The sequence below is a fragment of the Perna viridis genome, chromosome 5, assembly GCF_037379345.1.
Source record: "Perna viridis isolate PV_CMFRI_1.1 ecotype Kerala chromosome 5, ASM3737934v1, whole genome shotgun sequence".
In the NCBI taxonomy this organism is placed as follows: Eukaryota; Metazoa; Mollusca; class Bivalvia; order Mytilida; family Mytilidae; genus Perna; species Perna viridis.
Window position 1 is genome coordinate 8,615,695 of NC_142449.1, and position 21,216 is coordinate 8,636,910.

At 34.5% G+C, this 21,216-nt stretch overlaps 2 protein-coding genes across 3 annotated transcripts; both read right to left on the reverse strand.

Moving 5' to 3' along the window:
• Positions 1-270: 270 nt before the first annotated feature.
• On the reverse strand, positions 271-2,297 carry LOC148615856 (uncharacterized). Its single transcript, XM_088581543.1, has 2 exons — positions 2,218-2,297; positions 271-1,137 (listed from the first exon to the last, which is right to left on the reverse strand). The coding sequence occupies exons 1-2, from the start codon at positions 2,270-2,272 to the stop codon at positions 323-325; spliced, it is 870 nt and encodes a 289-aa protein (XP_088437669.1). The 5' UTR covers positions 2,273-2,297; the 3' UTR covers positions 271-322.
• A 2,800-nt stretch (positions 2,298-5,097) lies between these two features.
• LOC148615857 (L-fucose dehydrogenase-like) lies at positions 5,098-20,545 on the reverse strand. 2 transcript variants are annotated; one of them, XM_088581546.1, is made up of 9 exons: positions 20,397-20,542; positions 17,009-17,047; positions 15,324-15,421; positions 8,718-8,784; positions 8,046-8,137; positions 7,482-7,586; positions 6,990-7,057; positions 5,600-5,696; positions 5,098-5,301 (listed from the first exon to the last, which is right to left on the reverse strand). In XM_088581546.1, the coding sequence occupies exons 1-9, from the start codon at positions 20,482-20,484 to the stop codon at positions 5,128-5,130; spliced, it is 828 nt and encodes a 275-aa protein (XP_088437672.1). In that variant the 5' UTR covers positions 20,485-20,542; the 3' UTR covers positions 5,098-5,127. The 2 variants fall into 2 exon arrangements, with proteins under 2 accessions (XP_088437672.1, XP_088437673.1); XM_088581547.1 differs by lacking the exon at positions 17,009-17,047 and having other exon boundaries at positions 20,397-20,545.
• Positions 20,546-21,216: the final 671 nt, after the last annotated feature.

Genomic DNA, 21,216 nt, shown 5'->3' on the forward strand with positions numbered 1-21,216 from the left:
ATTCGATATACTTTCGCATATATTTTTAATCGATGTCTTCCCATATTTTATTATATTATTCCTGTTGATGACCATATTTTTTTTCGTCTCCTCCTTTCAGATGATTATATATATTTCAATGACCACACAGATCAAGCAACAAAATTTGCAGACCTACTACTACGAAGGTAGCAGACGATTACTTTTTAATGGACCACGTTTATCATGTATATACTAGTCTGTGAAAATGAAATCAAGTAAATAAATTTGTCTTCTATCAACCGGTGGTAGTTACGTCAAAACTTAAATTTTTATTAAGAAAAAAAATCGCATATCAAATTTCTTAATTTTTTTCATCTGCTATTGCAGTTGCCTTCAAATGTTGAGCATCGAGTTTAGGCAAGCGGAAGTCAGCAACACATGCAGTAGACGGTGTACGCATGGCACATGGTAAAGGAGCCTGTGATGGGTGGCAAAACACGGAACAATATGGACAGTAATGAAGCATATTCTCTTCTGGTGTTTTTTTATGTTTTGCCTGTTTTTGCTTTTCCGTAGATTGTAATTTTGCTTCAAGTTTTGGTTTGGAGTTATTCTGCAATCTGTTGGCTTTATTGCTGTTTAGTTCACGCATTGCTGTTAATCTTTTCGGGTTATATATTCTATAAGCTATCTTATTATTCTTATTGACAGCAGTCTCAAGGGACAGTTGTTTTGCGATGTTAGTTGGCCTTTCTAAATGTGGTCGATTTAATTTTGTTTTCGGAAGCTTACGAACAGACAGAGGGTCAACAGATATTTTTCTTACGTTGAGAGGGATACGGTGGTATTCATTTGTTTCCATAAGAACTATCTCTGCGGTAAGCAAGGCTATCTGACTCCGCAACGCAGACTCTTGCTCACAAACCGTTAGATATTGTTCTTTTAAAAAGTCTAGTTCTTGTCGCATCTCCTTGCTGGCTGCCAATAATTGACGATTTTGACTTCCCCATGATTTTTGTAGTCGGGATATAGTTCGATTTACTTGTGACTTTCTATAACTTTTCTGTAGATCTGTGTATGTGCTAAAGGTAGATTTTGCCCGATTTTCAGTTTCTTCATGGAGTTTTGGCAGACCGCATTCACTTTTTGAAGTACGAGTTTCCGCATCTAGCTTTTCTGAAAATGGAGAAAAAATAGTCGTGAAAAGTATTTAATGTAACAAGGACATTAAATAATCATTTAAGGTAGATCACGCCTACTACATGGAGCATCTTTTCGGTCATCTTGCAAGTAAGTGTTTCATTTGATGTAAAATGGTCTTTAAAGAACTATATATATATATATATGAGTCTCTTTTAAGGGGGAGATAATTAACGGGAAAATGTGGTCTCACTAACCACTTCCGGGTCAAATGGCCACCCCTACATAGTAACAAAAACACACTGAACATAAGACCTATGCATTGCAAGTGCATTATTTGTGTGTATTCTGATTAAAAGTAGTCAAAATAAAGCTGGGAATTAGTACTTTAAAATCATATATGTAATTTACCACAAAAGTGCATGAATATTGTTTACATGTGTGAGTAATTTGCCTTCATGCTGTCAGTAAGCAGAAAAGGTAAAAATGTTGATTTTCAGTATTTTTCATTCAAGTAAATTTTGTGAAGAATTTCTACGGTTATCGTACCATTAGCATAATGGTTTTGGAAGCCTTATTTTCCAAGCTTTGCAACGGTATGCAACTTTAAGGTGTCATTTTTCCTGGGAATTCACAGTGAAACATTGAAAATTACTTGTTTAACATGTAAAGTAATGGAAACGTTAGAAGTGGTTATTGAGACCTGTTTTGTAGAAATGTAATTAAAGTTCGATTACCCCATGGCCCTAATTTTCTTGTTAGAATATGTCAGATGAGCAATCGTTTTATACAAGTTTTTAAGAAATTCGATAGAAAAATCTTGTGACAGTCCGAAAAATAGGAAAGTTTCCATTTATGTAGAATCTGGCGAAAAATCGCTAACATAAAGGTTTTATTGTCTTTAAATCAAGTTCGGTGTTTTTTTTAAATTCTAACTTATATTCAACCAAAATAATAGAAAAATCATAAGACAAACACATTAGATATGATTCTTCTTAAATGAATCCATAAAAATTCAATGCTCGGCGAAAGTGTTTATTATTGGTACGTATATTATGTAATGGGAATATCCTTATTCAATAATAAAATGTTTTGATAATTTAAAAAAATACTTACTTTTTATATTTTCTTTTTTATTCATGTTCTTATTAGCTGTCGCCGACGTCTCCATGAAAGGCGTTGACGTCGCTACGATACCGAATATGACGCAATGAAAGAACCTTGGTGAGTCCACGTACACACATTCAGATTGCACAAACTCCGGAGCATTGGTATTTTCCATGCCGGCACTACTTTAAACAATTCAATCTGACATTTGCAGTTTTAAGGAAAACTTCAGTCCCTATCATGTTTCTATACCCAAATAAATATATGGCCTCAACAATAATTTTACTTTAAGTGAATGGACTGTTTTGAAATTGTACCACATAGTGCCATATTACAAAATGAAGCCTGGGGTTGACACTTGAATCGTTCGGGACATAGGGGCAATTTCAATCCTCATTTTTCAATTTTTATTTTTCCGACCAATGATATTGATATTGCAATCTACACAACCTAAAGAGAAGAGAGATTTTCCATATACTTCCAAAAATATCCTGTCACCATACTCATATGAAGATGTGCCATGTGTCTAGTAAGGATGGTTTCATCTCAGAGTTCGTTATAATACTAGCCGGTGCAGTATTTAAATTAGCCTAAAGACAATAAAGCTTTAACTATGGCAGGCATTTAAAGCCTGCATAAAGTTGACTAATGTTTCATTGTCTTTTACAGCTACACTAAGACAATAAGTAGTAACATTTTCAACCATAAAGACATTGCAAAATCTAAACATCGAGGAATGCTTAAAATCCCCTCTGACATGTGACCGTGCTTCTTCTTTCTTTAATTACAGTTCTTCTGGTCGTGTCACCATTGGAGAGTCTGGTTTGAATGTCACTGAGAATGAAATCCTACGCAAGGTAGTTTCTCGTGGTCCAAAATTCAGAGAACAACAGCGCCTCAATTAGAAACTTAATTTCAAAACCATAATAGATGCTGTTGAAGACTATGCCAGATCATGAATAAAGAGGGAAAAGGACCAAGAACCAGAAATCGAGTCCTTGTCAGATTGGATACGTACCATCCGATCGTTGGTATAGAATCGTATTGACAATCTCCAGAAATGTATCAATAAAAGACCGTATTCAACGATCGTAAGGCACTTGAATGCCTTTCCTTACTACATGAGAAATGTTATCGTCCCCGCGGACAAAGCTTCAAACAACATTGTATTTGTTTGTAAAGCGCATTACCTCAGTTGCCTTATCAAGGAATTGGGCATTGATAGTAACATCCCTGGTAATGCCACATACAAACGTACTACTTTTGATAAAGATGAAATCCTAAACAACCACAAGTCCTTCATGTCTTCTCTCAACTTTGAAACAAAATACGAGGACTTAACTTACTTGTATTGGATTCCAAAACTTCATAAGAATCCATACAAAGAAAAGTATATTGCAGGATCTTCATCTCGCTCCATGGAGGAGACGTCAATTCATCTTACAAAGATATTGTCCACAGTAAAGCATGGACAACAAGCTTATTGCAATACCACCTACTCTCGCAGTGGCATTAATCGTATGTGGATACTTAAAAAATTCTGAAGATTTACTTCAAAACCTAAAATCCCGCAGTTTTTCGGAAATTAGTTCTCTCCAAATTTTTTACTTCTCAACTCTTTACACTACTTAACCACATGATAACTTGAAATCTCGTTTGAAAGGACTTATTCGTAAATCTTTTGCTATTTCAAAAAAAATACGTTGTTCTCGGTTACAAATCCACATATTTTTCTAAAACATACCAGATGGGCAAAGTGTGCTACACAGAAAAGCAAGTTTGCGATATGCTTGATTTCCTCATTGATAACTTACTTGTCACAATTGGAGGAGCTATTTTTCAAAAAGTTGGCAATCCAATGGGCACTAACTGTGCCCTCTCCTAGCCGATTTGTTTTTAATATTCACACGAGACTGAATTTCTTCAGAACCTCATAAAGAATAAAAAATTAAAAGATGGTAAATCTTTTATTTTACATACAGATATATTGATGATGTGTTGTCCATCAACAACCCCTCTTTTGGTAAATGGTTACCGGCAATATATCCACCAGAGCTCGAGATAAAGAAGACTACAAAAACAGACTGCATCTTTTTTGGACCTACATCTCGAATTAGACAACAGTGGTCATCTCCGCACTAAGATTTGTGGTAAAAGAGACGACTTCAATTTTAATATCACAAAGTTCCCTACCTGTGCAGCAAGATCCCTTCATCTCCTGCATATGGTGTTTATATTTCACAATTGATTCGCTACACTAGAGCAAGTACTAACTACTCTGATTTCCTTGAACGCCATAAATATCTGCGTAAGAGACTCCTGAATCAGGGATATGAAGAAATGCATCTTAAAAGGCCACTTACCTAATTCTTGTTTAGATATCAGTCCATGGTTGAAAAATACTCTTCTTCTTAAACAATGAGTAATGATGTATTTTTTTTGTAAAACGTTCTTTGTGCTGATGTGACCGCTGATTTACCGATTATTACAATAGCATGCAAATGTTTTTCACCACCGGTATAGTCACACCGCAATGGAAGAGGTAGGTTTAACGCGCTGTAAAACCTAGATTTAACCAATCATTTCCTTTGAGTGCCTGTACCTTGTCAGAACAATTGCGGTACAATCTGCTCTGGTGGTGTAATATCAATTTTGCCAGATTTATTTTGGACTTGGCTTGATTATGAATCGGATGAGTGTTCGGTAATTTTGTTGTTACACTTATTTATACACTCTAGAGTTAGCATACATTACTAGTAGGAGTACTTTAACTTGTATGAATGTACTTTTTCGGGGAATTTGCGTTTGGGCGTACATTTTGTAATCAAATGTAAACATGCATATATAATGGGGCTTTAGGCAATTCTAACAAAATTAACTGGAAAAATGTCGCATTCATATAGTTTCCTTTATTTAAGTCTACTGGAAAAACGATTTGGGCCAAAACTGGTTGCTGTGTACATTTTTGCAACCATAATTCAAAGCAACACCTCCTGAAATCTGAATGTCGATTCCTGTGCAGAACGTGGCATCTGCTGCTAAATATAAACATGTCAAACCACATTCTTCGGCTGTTCCTACACGCCCAAGCACCTGATAAAATAGGGAAAGAAAATAACATATTTAAATTTGAAAAAATATACAAACAAATGAACAGAGAAATGAGAAAAGAAAAAAAACATGCAGAATGACGATTAATATCAGAAGCAAGATCAAGAAAATTTTGAAGCAGATCAGTTAAAACTGCAAAAATGTGAAAATTAAATTTCAATATTTACTCATCACATACATCAGCGATTTAAATTTACACTCCCTGCATACATAAAAATAAAAAAATAAACAATTTGAATACAACCAAAAAGAAGACCATATACTAAACAGCGATACTCACCGAAGTATTACACATTGCCTCCCTTGCTTTATCTGGGTTAGAAGTGGAATTTATAAATGAATTTCCCAATGGTGTTTCAATACTGCCTGGGGAAATCCTGCAAAAATGTGTGACATAATATGCTCAAAGGTTGGTATATATAGTACCCATTCAAGTTGCTCGCCTGATGTATACACAGGCAAAATCGCAAAATACATTGAACATATCAACATGAACTAGTATCGTAGTATGTTTTTCATGTGTGAAAGACTATTAAAAAAACTTTTCACGTGACTCTGTGAATTCACGACAGTGGGTCTGTAAGTTCCGATCATAAGCACAGATTCGAACCATGTGGTTGTTTATTTTTTTTTTGTCCGCTCTGGGCTTCCGTAATAAACCTAGACTACGTCAACAATTTGATGTCAGAGTTAGACTTTTGCAGTTGTACCAAGCTGTATGAAACATTCGATGCACAAGAAAAACACACATAGTTCCATGTAAGTTTTTTTATGATATAAAACACATAAAATTATGTAATTTTTCCTGTGTATGGTGTAACAATCTACCAAGAGGACAGACTTACAAGTAGTCATCTTTCTTAATATACCTGACCTGATATGGACTGCATGGCAATGTTTCTACAAAAGCAGAGGAAGCCTACCACATCAGTATACCAAGAGTTGCTGAGTGAATTTTCATTAAAAAAATAAATATTTTGACTCGGACCTTTTTTTGAAAATATATATTTTGATCCGAAGGATGGAAGAAAAATATTTCATCCTTTCAAATCATTCTGATCCGAACATCTGCTTCTATAGTTATGAAAATAAATGAATCTATGAAGAAATAACCCCAATCACGTGGTGCATACTATATAACCTGCTGCGCATGTTATTTAGTATGCACCACGGGCATTAAGTTATTTCAATAAGACCGAAAAAAAATATAACAGTCATTCCTTATAATTTAGGTTTGGTATAAAAATTCAACGAATTAATCATATAAAAAGGTTGATGACGTCACAGTCACATTACTTAATTATGCCATGATAGACATTTTTTATCCAAGCAGAAAGCGTGTTAGTTCTGAAATCAAATTATATACTTTTGTCCTTTAAAATCTTCCAATTAAATGGTCGTCCATTTTAGCTGCGGAACCGTAACTCTTATGGTCCTTATGTTATTTTAGTGGACGATATGGTCCTAAAAACAAGAAAAAACAAAGGGATCATATGAGTAACGATTCTGCAGCTATAGGTACATTAATTTTTTTTTATTCTTTTTTGTTACTATGGCATCCAATCCAATATCTCCAACCCGACTTAAAAGTGGAAGGTTGCAGGGTCAGAAGAAATTCGTATTAGGTGATAACGACAAGTACTTATTTGCCCCGAGTACCTTATACTTACGAATTCACTCTTACATTATGTTTTGCCTCTTCTATTGCTAGTGATTTTGTGAATGCATGAACTGCACCCTGAAATAAGGTAGAAAACATGTAGTTTTACTAGTATCCAGACGAATGCTTAGAAGCTATACCTAATTTTTTTTGCAATAGAAACCACTTTTAATCATGCCTGTTGCGGAATATAAAAAATACAGGATAAGGCAGTAGTCTGACGTTACCGATTGAAGTACATGATTACCTTGTTTCAAGGCACGAATGTTTGCTTATTGATAATTTTGAAAAATCTGAAACTTCTCTATACTTCGATATTTAAGGGCCTCGCGTCACCGATGCGGCTTCCTGACAGTTTACACTAAAGCCAATTCGTCCGTCAACCAAGTCACGTTGCATATATTAGTGCACAAAGTAGGTCAGTCGTTTGTCAATTTCAAAGCAGCGGCAGACGTATTCAAACCACTTCCTAAGTAAGTAGGCTCTTGGTCTATTCGCTTACCTTTGTTGTGGAATAGATGGTAGACCAGCATACACCTAGATGACCTTCCATACTGCTATTGTTGATAATATTACCCTGTGTCTTACGCAAGTGTTGTAATGCATACTAAAACGTTTGTTGTGAAGAGAAGAAGTTATAAATGGGATTAGTATCTATGATATATGCACTAAATAATATTAGCAAACTGATGCATCCTGCAGTCTTAACTTGTTAGTGTAGATAATAGCCATACCTAATTTGGTATCTTCTATAAACGTTATTTTAAACAGTGAATGGGATCGGGGTAATGATATGAATATCTAATAATAGCAATAGTAGCTACTGCTTCGAACTTAGACAATGTATGATTTATTTCAAATAACGAACTTCATTGGAAAGTACACAGAAAATCAGTGGAGGTCCAAGGGAGATCGTTCCCTAACTGTTGTTGTTGATTTCTTGACCTATCCCTGGAAAATACCACATCTTATATCAGTATCACGATATTTGCACTAATTAAATGTTACTTGAAAAAAGTAAGGAAGTAAAATGGTATTCACAACAGAACCAACAACGTAATATTACCTTTGCTACCAGGAAATAACCCATAACATTTAGATCAAATAGACTTCTGAATTCATCTGATGTATATTCGTCTATTGTCTTGAAAGGAGGATCTGAAAGAGCACTCATAACTTTATCATGTTTATGGAATGATGTTATTTTTAGAACCACCGTCTAGAATGATTGGGAGGTTGTTTGATAAACAGCTGACCAATACAAAAACCTTGTAGAATAATCACTGTAAAGGGGTTTTCGAGAAATTACGTATTTTTAAACGTATTTAAAAAAAAAAACCAACTTACACGCATGATAAAAAAACCTCTGCGTATGTCAATGTCAAACACATGCAGAATCAAATTTACTGCATGGATTTATGGAATGTCACTACTGATTTATGTACAGAAACTGCTATGGCACGATGCAAATGTAATAAGATTGAATGTACACAAACTAATATTTAATTCATTCTTGCAGAAGAAAAGTTTCGTGACAAACATACGAACGAACACACTCAACGCACGTAAACAGCACAGGCACTTGGGACCAGGATTTTGACATGTCAGAGAACACGCATAATAACTCAAATATGGAAACAAAACGATTTAATGATATTTTAGGGGAAAAAATCCAGGTCCTAAGTGCCTGTGGTAAACAGAGCAGAGCACAAGAAGATAGATCGCTTTTGTGACTTACGCCATCCAGCATTGTTAATGACACAGTCTATTCTACCATATAATTCAACCGTCTTTACCATAAGTTCCTGGAAAAAGAAAGACAATTTAAGATATTTGAGTAACGCTAATTTGAAAAAGATAGCACTTTCCGTATATCCGTAACACCTTTCATTTCGTGCATTATAAAGCTAGAACACTGTTGTTTCTAGATAAACGACTAAAATCATCAAAACTCTTTCGTAATACAGTGTTAAGCAATTAACTGCATGATATGAGCGACGCTGACCATCAGTTGACTGTTCCTATTCTTGGTTTAATTTTCGTTTCCGTGCTAACATATATACTCATTACTGTTAGACCCGGTTTGCACTAGTAAGTGGTATTTGTAATACATGACGGACTGAGGGGTTTCTTAGCACCATTTGCTATCATTTGGGGTTTCTCATGGACGGTGTAAAGGTAGTACAATACAGTTAAGTCATTTCTGAATATTTGGTCTATAAAGCTGTTTTGAGGCAGTCCGCACAGAAATTTCTAGTGTTTTGTCATAAAAAAGTGCATATTTTTCAAATCTTTGGTGTGTGGAGGTTCATGTCATTTATAAGTAATTTATTGATTATTGTTATAAAATCCAGTAGCCATGGTAACATACCGAACAAAATATTACTGAGTTTTAGTACAAATCAGGGGTGCCTTTCCAAAACTAACAGCCAATTACTATGTTTTATAAAATATCAGGCACTTAGACACTACCACAGGATGAAAGCATGTATGGAGTAGTTGGAAAAAGAGTAAAAATAATAAAACCCTTTTTCATTCTCTCACAATTTTAGTTTCAAAAGTTCGTGCGAAATAAGGTATTTTGAAAATCAGCCATCTGATGGTGAGGAGAGAACCTAATACGGCAGAGGACTGAAACGTTCCGGATACCATTCTTTCCTTAAATTACACCTGTTTATCATTACATATATTACATCTGTCTATGTATAAATGCTTAACTACATTTAAACCATATATCCACCAAATTTCAACTTTTAATTTTAAGTTTTACAACATTTGACCGGGGTAACTTGGTGTGCGAAACAGTGCGCCTTAATGTAACTGTATAGTGCACCCAAAGCATCAAAGCGTTTACACAATCCTCGGGCATAACCATGCCCGTGAATGTGGGTCATGGTGTTCGAGGAAATTAGTTGTCATGTGACCACATTCATTCCTCAAATGCTTTATCAGGTGATTTCACGTCGAAGGCCGAAAAAATGTGATGTTTCCGATCATTATTTCTAAAATTTTATAGGGTCGATAGGATTTATTTTTAATTTTATTTACATTTTGAAATGAAATAAGTGTGACACCAAACTCAGAATACAATGAAAACCAAATCTGAAGGCTCACACTTCACGTAATAACTTGAAAACTCTTCCAACAATTTTAATAAAATTTGATTTATTGTGTTATTATTGGACTTCGAACAATTTGCAGTCATGTAATGATTTGACACTGTCGCCCCTGTTGTCGATGCATGTCCATAGACACTTAGTTTCATTAGACAATTACATATAATACGAGTCAAGTTTTCAAATCCATAAGGAAGGCTGGTTTTCATTTTGGGAAATATCAATTCGACCATTAGGGAATTAAGGCCAAAAGCATGCATTTCATATAATTGAGCTATATAACATGGAACTCAAGTACTAGGGATAAGAAACAAGCATTTACCTGATACCTGGATGATAACTTGAGTAAAACAGAACTGATCTCCTTGAAATTATACCACAATAATTCAATTATTGATATCAATAAATGGAGGAGTTTTCTAGCCAATGGAAAACACATTCAAGACAGAACGTATGTATTTTTAAATTTGCTCTTCGGGCAATACCAGTCTGCGTCCGTACTTGCCCCTCGGGCAATACCAGTGTGTGTCCACACTTGTTCTCAATTGTATTAATGATTGTAGTTTATTTTAATTGAGCATATTACTAGTAAAGGAATATCAGTTTATTTACTATGAAGCAGCTTTACTTGTAATGGATTTAAGATAAACCCCCTTAAAAGAACCCCAAACATGTCAACCTCTTTTTAGACATGTTAGCCTCTTTTTGGATTTGATAATTAGGGCAGTCAGATCAATATTCAAGCTTTGGTTCCATTGTTTTATTTAGATAGAAAAGAAAAACATCACCATCCCCGCCATTCTCCCTTAGTTGCTAGTGCCTCTGGAGATTACTTAGTATTGTGAATTTAGTACTTATATTTTCTTAATATTGTGTCTTTAGTACTTAGAGCTTCTTAATATTGTGTATTCAGTACTTGAAGTTTAATCAGATTATTGTGTTTTATAATTTCCTAGCATTTTGATTTTTTGTTTTAAATTTCTTAGTATTAAAACTTATTTTGTTCATACTTACACAATTTTCATCTCATGGCAGTGTAAAAGTAGATACTTAATCAGGCTTTCAATAGGTTTCGCTACTCATGCTGACGTATGAGTTACTTTTAATTCCTACCATGCAGACGTACGGATTTTCTCTACTCATGCTGATGTATGGGTTTACTTTTAATTCTTATCATGCTAACGCATGGTGTTTTCTCGACTGATGTTGACGTACGAGTTATTTTTTTATTCTTACCATGCTAACGTATGGTTTCTCTACTCATGCTGACGTATGGGTTTACTTTTAATTCTAATCATGCTTAGGCATGGTGTTTTATCTACTCATGCTAACGTATGGTTTCTCTACTCATGCTGACGTATGAGTTATTTTTAATTCTTATCATGCTAACGTATGGTTCCCGTATGAGTTATTTTTAATTCTTACCATGCTAACGTATGGTTTCCGTATGAGTTCTTTTTAATTCTTACCATGCTAACGTATGGTTTCTCTACTCATGCTGACGTAAGGGTTCTTTCAATTCTTACCATGCCGACATATGGATTTTCTCTTCCCATGCTGACGTATGAATTTTTGCTAATTATGATAATGTAAGAGTTATCTTTAATTCCGACATTGCAAACGTATGGTTTTTCTCTACTTGAACCTCTTTTTTTATTATTTTTACTTGCTTTATTCAAAGTTCAAATTGATTATGTTGTTGACAACAAAGTGCAGTCATGAGATATTATTAGTCAATCCATATTTCTACTTATTTTTATACTTTTCTTATTATTATTCTCTATAATTTTTTACTTTCTCGATAAAAAGTGTATATTTTCATACTCATTTTTATCTTATCCTCCAAGTTTTGATCTCATGGAAAAAGGGGGATAATTCTTGTTTGTTTTTATTAGTTTGTGCAGCTTGTAGTTCCCCAGTTATTCCAATGTACATAAATGATTTGATAGTTTGTAGTTTATAAATAGGTATCATAGCACAGTGGCGTAGCACCATAAGCAGTGTAAGCATGTGCTTACAAATTATTTTAACAATTTTTTTTTCACAACCTTGGCTAAATTTATATTTACATTAATTTGCTTGTAACAATCACATCTGGAATTTATATTGATCTCTATTAAAAAATCGATCATTTAAATGTAATTGTGATGTTTAAGTTCGAATTCTATAGGTTCAAGATCGAGTTCTATTCAAGATCAATTCAAATAAACAAGGTCCGTGTGTTGATCTTGAACTTCATAAAACATAAAAGAACGCCGTTGACGTTGACGTGACAAATATACGTCTGGGATAAACACGCTTTAATCGATGATTCGTAATTAAAACATTGGCATCTTCAAGTTATTGTTGCATGTAAATTAAAATGAAGAGAAGTCATCCCTCTTCATCAGAACATACTTTGAGCAAAGGACAAAGTAAATTATCATAATACTTTTCAAAACAGCAAAAAAACTGCTTCCACAGATAAAAAAAACAAGGGTTTATAGAACTTCCAGTTTTGTCGGAGCCAGATATGTCTGCTCGTCCTGCTCAATGTAGCACTGAATGTGTAGACAATAGCCTAGGGCCGAAATCATTACAACCACAAAACTTTGATATTGCATCATACAAGGAGAAGGTTGACGACAAACACAAGTTCTTTCTACTGAAAAATAAATGGGTTGTTCCCGATTCGTTTGTGTTTCCTCTCACAGAAATTCGGGGAGTGAAAAGGGGTTTTAATCGAACATGGTTCGACAAACATTCTTGGTTAAGATATTCCGAGTCAGAAAATGCAGGGATTTGTTTGTATTGCGTTTTATTCAATAGTTCTGATAATGCTTTTGTAAGAACCCCTGTAAATGATTGGGCAAATTTGACAACTTAGATAAAACGAACGACACTTGGGCAAACCTGGTCATGACAAGTGTATTGAAATGAGTGAAAATTTTATGAAAATTGCTGAAGGTAAAAGGGATGATGTTGTCTCTATGTTGAGTTGCTCATTTCAAAATAAAATGTTAAGAAACAGGGCTATCTTGAAAGGTATTTTGAAGACTATTTATTTGTGTGGAAAGCGGAACGTTCCCCTACGTGGTCATACAAAGATAAAAGTAATTTCATTGCTCTTATCAAATTTATGGCAGAAAATAATAGGATTTTGTCTAACCATTTACAAAGCAGTCCCCAAACGCTAGATATCTATCAAACCAGATACAGAATTCATATTTGTGGCCAACAGTTACGACAGCATATCGTCCATGAGTGTAATTCTCCAAACTGTTTTAGCATAATTTCAGATGAAACTACTAATGTTTCAAATGTCGAACAAAGAAAAAAACCAAAGCTGGCTGTGATTCTTTTAACTTATACACCTTCCTCTAAACATTTAACAAGTTTTAAAATGGATGGTCAAAGCTGTTACCTTAATGAAAAAATGATATTAGAATTTGAAAATTATGGTCAGCTTGTAGGGGGCTGACGCCCCCCCCCCCAAACCCCCTGCTTACATATCCTAAATTTCCGGCTACGCCGCTGTAGCACTTGTGTTTCATTTAATATATCTGATGAGAAAGAGGTACGGGGGGAAACGTGGATGATCCTTAATTTATACTGAAGTATATTTATCAAGAACAAGGACACTGACTTCGACACCACAGAGCAATAAACTATTAGGTTTATCGAGCTGTCGTGAAGATATATACATGTATATATTAGACACCTTGATTATTCCCGTCTCTCATTCTTTATGAGGTATCAATTTATGCCTAAGGCTTCTTCAGAATGGAAAGGAAAATAAATTGTATATTAATATATAAATATCAATTTGTGGGGTGAATTAAAAAAAAGCATTTTGAATTAATGCAACATCCTGTGAGGCCATGGTTGTATGACATACAATATACCAGTCGCACGTTTTCTTTTTTTTTTCTTCAATTTTTCCCTTTTTTTAAGTCGCTAATATTGTTAGCGACTTCTTGCACTCGTAATTTTAATACTTTATATTCGCATATGATTTGCATAATTATATATTACTACTCAACGCTATGCTGCAGATCTGTGTCGTGTTTACCGCCATAGGGTCATTGTTCTAGCTTCATAAGAGATAAAAATGCACCTCTTAAATATCATATATAAGTGTTCTACGGGTGTTTCTTGTCTGCATGAGAACGGGAAGTTCACAGGCTAAAAACCACTAATTCCACTTCCCATAGGCTTCTATGCTAATTTCACAATATTCAATGGCTTCTCTGGACTTTACCTTAACTTTAACCGGCAGAGGACTATATATCAGCATGATTCTACATATGTCAGCTCACAATCCTCAGAATGGCATGTGGGGTTAGCAGACTTGCAGTGCAGTACTGGCCACCGGAAGTGAAGGGTCTATAAATAGCATGGGAAATCCCAGTGTTTTCACAAGATAGGGGTATATTTAAAAATCATTATGGAGATTAGGCTTCACATCACAAGAAGCAAAATGCACCTATAAAATGTACAGAAATGTTTTTCTTTCAGCCCCGTGCAGGTCCGGGTGTTGAAAGAATAGGCCTGCAGCAGCGCTAAGCTTGTCGTAAAAGGCGACTAAATAGTGCTCAGAACCCTAGCCGGGGGCTAGGGCGCTCTGTCCACAGAGCAACTGGGATGTGTGCCCCAGGTGGTGGAATGGGGTACCCCTGGCGTGTTACATGCTGGGGTTGTCAGGCTATAATACGGAAAACCTGACCGCAAACCATAGTGGTGCACCGTGTTGGGAAAGATGCCACGTTCCTCGCACGTTAAAGAACCCTACTGTGGTATTCTCCCGGAGTAGGAACCATAGGGCTCCGCCACAGGAGGCTAAATTGCCCGACCCTACCCACCTCTACCTATTTCCAGTGGCAATCAAAATTTTTCGACCCCATTGTCCTTGTGTCCCATCCCTTTTTCATTTCATCTTTTCATGTTCATTTTATCATCAATTTCATGTTCATCGTCTGAATATAGCTGAAATATTGCTGCTCGGACGTTAAACCCCAACAAACAAACAAACAAACAAAACCTTTCAGAAACTGTTTAAATTTTTTAAATAAGATGAGAACTTTTTTCACAGCACTATGAGGAACAGGGGTAATTTCTGCGTAAGACTATTTTTGCGTACGTTCCAAATGCTCATTGGTTGAATTGGTGGTCTGTAACCTTTACATGAAATGATCGGGGTTTACACCGAAAACATAGAATTATTATTGAATCATTAAAAAATGCTTAACCTTTATGTCATCTTCCTTCCTCAAATCTGTCAAAATGAATTTAGATTCACCTGGACCAATTCCATTAAGTTCTGCTTCAGCTTCTTTTCCTTCGTTTTCTGCAAGAAATTAGTTAATGTTATCTTAAGCATAAACTGGCATTAAACAGATTGATAATATAGTGTGATTATGTTCTTCATTTGTTTGTAAAAGTAATTACTTTGCTTACTTTAAATATTTGTGCTAGATCCTTATTTTGTTCCATTCAAGATCAAACCGAAATGTATTGTCTCATTTATGCAGATGATGTAACTTTATTGTCAGATAGCAAAAGAGGTCTGCAGTACAGTATTGATGTTTTTGTAAAATATTATACAAAGTGGAACCTATAAATCAATGTCAAGAGATCTAAAGAAATTGTCTACAATTTTAATGGTATATCTTGTGCTAACAATTTCACATCTGACAATAACTTTTTACAAACTGTCTCCCAAACGTTATTATCTCGGTGTTATGTTAAAATGCAATGGAAATTTTAAAGTGGCCATTTCAGTTTTAATGGGAAAAAAACTAGAAAAGCTTTATTCAACATTAGAAAGATTTTGGGTATTAACAACCTCTGCAGACTTCCAAAAACTTTTGATTCCTTAGTAGTCCCTATCCTTCTTAATAATTGCGAAATATGGGAAACCGTTTAAAAAAACAACTTAAGATAACTCGTCAGTCGTTTAACGTTTTCTCATGACATTCATAAAGGCAATGGCCCCGTGCGGGTCCGGGTGTCAAAAGAATAGGTATGCAGCAGCGTAAAAGGCGACTCAACAGTGCTTAGAACCCTGGCCGGGACAAGAGCGCTCTGCCCATAGAGCAACTAGGTGGTGGAATGGACTACCCCTGGCATGGCCATAAAAAAGTGGTGCATCGTGTTGGGAAAGATGCCATGTTTCTCCCACATTAAAGAACCCTGCTGTCGTATTCTATCGGAGAAGGACCCCGTCGACACTATTATCCTTGTATCTATCCCATTTTTTACTTTATCATCATTTCATGCTCATCGCATGGGTATAGCTAAAATATTGCTGCTCTGGCGTTAAACCCCAACAATCAATCAATCAATCATATAGGAAATGCACACCAAGTAACTCCCCATGCAGAGCAGAAGATGGCTAATTACCTCTGTGGTAAAAACATTTAATGATTAGATATTGCATTAAAATTCTGGCCACTGCACACTCACAGTTCCGGTGGTAGAATACAGTTTCGAACAGTACTTCTGGCGATACAAGCGACACAACGTATGTCACTTGTCCTTATATAATGATTAATTTGTAACATCGAATAACTAACATGATATTTGAAATTAGTAATCTGTTATATCAAATTATTAACTTGTTATATCAAATTAGTAATTTGTTAAATCAAGGCTTCCGTAATATTAAAACAAAGATTTCCAAATGAAGTTGTAAGACACCTGATAAGTATAATATTCGTCGATTCATAGGCGGGTCCAAGGACGGGCGTCCCGAGAGCATGCCACTTAAAAATTAGGGAGCAAATATTTTTTGCATGAAATCTTACAAATCACAAATTCTACCTCCAAAAATAGTTTTACTCGCTTCGCCCGGAATTCAATTCTATTGACGCTCATCCCTAACCTGAAATCCTGGACCCACTCTTGAAGATTAACTACAGAACTGATTACTTACCATTGTCAGAACAGATTACAACTTTAGAGCCATGTCGAACTGGAATTTTAAATTAAAAGTTCTAAACCTTGAAGTAAAAATGAAAACATATAAAGGGGCCAAGTTAACAAAGATCTCTTAGGAATAGGACGTGTCTTAGAATGGTTTTAGGACATATCTTTTTCAACAAAAGTCTCCTACACAATGTGTCAACTTAAATGTTATAGTGTTTTTTAATTAATCGGAGATTCTCTATGCTCTGGTTGTTTTATATACTTCTTGGACGGCTAGATATTTCAGACATCACACCATGGACGATGTGATCTGGACTAATTCGTGTGAAACTGATATCAATAATACATTTTCTGTACTTGATGTAAAAAAAATGGTTTTCTGATATTTGTTAAAAAAAAATAGTTTTGAGGGTACATCAAGAAACTATTTTCTGATTTTAACGCTTTTAATATTTAAAATTCCATTGATTGATATCCATTCCGGTAAATAGAAACTATATTCTGATATTAGTGAGAAAAAAAGCCTTGAGGTCTACAAAATTTATATCAGAAAATGACTTATTTTATTTATAGAAAAATCGATTTTTCGGATATCATAACAAAATATCTATATCTTTATGTCATGTAGATCTCTAATACTAGATACTTTGTATTTCAGACAGAGATAATTGTGTATTGACAGTTTCCTGACTGAATATTATACCAAAATTTTATTAATAGAAATCTGAGTGTGTATTTTATTATTCGCTTGAGAATATACACATGTACGTAATGACTTTAATAAAATATTTAGCTATATCATATACAGTCCTAAAAGATAAAAAGGTAATACCTGAAGGCACATGTATAAAAAAATTATTATTAGTTAAAAAAATGTAACATTTGTTAGAAAATATACTGTGTAAATTTTATGCCAGAAGTTAATCTTCCAAGATTTCAAGATTTTCCCGCAGCTCAGTTTTACCGTTTAGTTGAATAATAGTTTTCTTTTGTTAAGGGTGCACTATATAGTTACATTAGGCGCACAGTTTCGCATACCAACTTGACCCCGACTAATTTTGTAACACTTAAAATTAAAACGTTGAAATTTGGTGGAAATATTGCTTAAATGTAGTTAAGCATAAACATAGACAGATGTAATCTACGTACTGGTAAACAGGTGTAATTTAAATGAAAGAGTAATCAAGGAACCAAGATTCGCGAGGAAATCAAAAGAATGTAATTCAGGGACAAAGACCAGACATGGAAATCAGACAAACACAACAAAGGAATAAAATAACCAAAATAATACATACAAAGTAACAAAAGTAAATGAGTAAATAAAACCCTGACTCCACTAAAAACTAGGAGCATTGACCAGGTGTACCGGTAGAGTAAGCGTCCTCTGCTTTTCTAGAAACACCCGCCGAGATGCTCATAAAATGTCAAGTCCGGGGTAGACGAAAAAGGAAAGGAAAACTATGACAAGTCGAAAAGATCAGTTTCAATGGTGCAGAAGGATACACCGTAACGATCCACGAGTTTATGATGACGACCATAAAACTTCGGTAGTGATGACTTCAATCTTGTAGCCACAAAATCCTGTTCAAGAAGCCTTATTGTAAGAAGTCTAGTGCGATACAAAAAAGTCTGCGTATTTACAGCAAGCTCTGGCATAATGTATGAGTTGTGATATGGAAACACCATACGCAGGTGCTGAAGGGATGTTGCCACAGATAAAAGGCAAGTTGACAAGACGGAATGAAAAGTCATCGCTTTTGTCGTATAGTTTGGTCAATAGTTTTCCTTTACCATCGATCTTGTCAGCCGCACAAGTAAAGGAATGGGTCAGCGACCAGAAGAGCACATTTTGTTCCCATTGAAATGCCGACCGTTTGTTGAAAAACACGTCCACCACAGTGGACAAATATGTTGTCCATAAAAAAACCAGCATTTTGAAAACATCTTTGTAAATTGGAAGATGGTTTGGAATTATTTTTTTACAAAGTAATTTCTAATATTTAAAAAAATCACCTTGCAATATTGCAAAATTAGTCACATTTTTAAATATTACACAATGATTTTCTAATATTTAAAAAAATCGTAATTGAATACAACAAATCCAATTATCTAATTTAAAAAAATCAATTTCTAATATTAAAATAGTTTAATATTAAACAAGTACTAGTTATCTTTAAAAAAGGTAGTAAGACGCAGTAAAATTTGTTCTTAAATTTATAATTAAAACTAGGACTCGAAAACCATTTTTTTTGTTGTAATACTTTCATCTAGAGATTAAAAATCACCATGGGAATAGAGATTGATCATCTTTTTTTTCAACCACCATCAAAAGTTTGAAGGTACCGGAAGTTTTGCATTTTTTTGGTTCCGCACTCATTTGTAATATGCAGTCTTTAAAATTTCATAAACTATGCATTTTGAAGGATAAAAAAATAAACTTAATTTTTTTTAAACTTTAATCCATTAAGAATCTGAGAGAGAAAAATCATCATTACAACTTTGTCAGTACATCAATCTGTTCTTTCAAAGTTCTATTTCCTTTCATCTGAACAGGGTACACTATTGGTCAACCTAATGCAGGGAAATAAATACTACTCCTTTCCCTTGTGATGCAGCCTTCGATTTCCCGGAAATAAACAATAAAATGCACATCGGTCTTCGTATTTCAATACGTTCTACATCGAAAATTCCGGAAGGGAAACTGAAACTATAACATGACTTACAAACCCTATACCGACTGCGTCGGGAAAAGGGTTTGTGATACTAGAAATCAAATTTGTAATATTAAAAAATGAATTTGTAATATTGAAAAATTATTATTAGAAAACATCCATTTTTGTCCCCATTGGCTTGCCATACATATAAAGGACCGATAACTCTATAGCAGAGCGTAAGGTCTTGACTAACCCCCCCCCCCCCTATGTAGTACCAAAAACACACTGAACCTAGACATATGCATTGTAAGTGCATTATTTGTGTGTATTATGATTAAAAGTAGTCAAAATAAAGCTGAGAATGTGTACTTTAAAATCATATATGTAATTAACTACAAAAGTGTATGAATATTGTTTACATGTGTGAGTAATATGCCTCCATGCTGTCAGTTAGCAGAACAGGTAAAAATGTGGATTTTCAGTATTATTTATTCAAGTAAATTTAGTGAAGAATTTCTACTATCATCGTACCATTAGCATAATGATTTTGGAAGCCTTATTTTCCAAGCTTCGCAACAGTATGCAGCTTTAAGATGTCATTTGTCCTGGGAATTCACAGTGAGACTTTGAAAATTACTTTTTTAACATGTAAAGTAATGGAAACGCTAGACGTGGTTAGTGAGACCTAATAAATGTGTCGAGTGATTCATATGAGATACGTATATATTAAAAATATATTACTAAATACAACAGCACATCCCTTTCCGATACCACTTGATCCCCCAGTAATGACTGTCACTTTGTCTTTATATCGTAAAACATCTGCCATCTTCGAGCTGCAGGTAGGAGGATATATTTGTTTGGTGTAAGATTAAAATAGTCTATGGAGCGTCAACACTGCCACAATGTATATACCAAGAGTGCTTCAAGTTGTTAAAGACATTTAGATTTTGTTAAAAATGCATCATGTTTTTGAATAGATACAATTAGATACTTTTGAAATATTTCGAGATGCTTTGTGGAACTATCTCAAAGATGAGTGCATGGCGATTCACATAAAATTTGTAATGATTTCATCATCGTCTTTTTTTTTTTTTTTTTTTTTTTTTTTTTTTTTTTTTTGTTTTTTTTTTGTTACAGGCCCTTCGGGGCACGGATGGTTTCTTGAGAACAATTATTTCTGTCTAATTTGTTAATCTGAATGAAAATCGTATGCAATTTTAGTTTCTGTTTTTAGTTTAGTTTTTACAACCGGAGATTGTAATACCACTATATTACTTTTAAATTGTGCTATAGATAACTGTGTGTGTACATGGGAGAAATTGAATATTTGAATATGAATGTCAAACAATACCAAATAAAATGCCTTGCAGGGCGCAGCTTGAGACAACAGCAGAGGTTGAACACTAAGCAGTTCGGACAATTATTATATATAAGATTCAATATGGCAAGCCAAAGTGGACAAAAATGAGTGTTTTCTTACATTAAAAAATGATTTTTTAATATTACAAATTAGATTTCTTATATCACAAAACACTTTTGTAATATAAAAAATTCAATT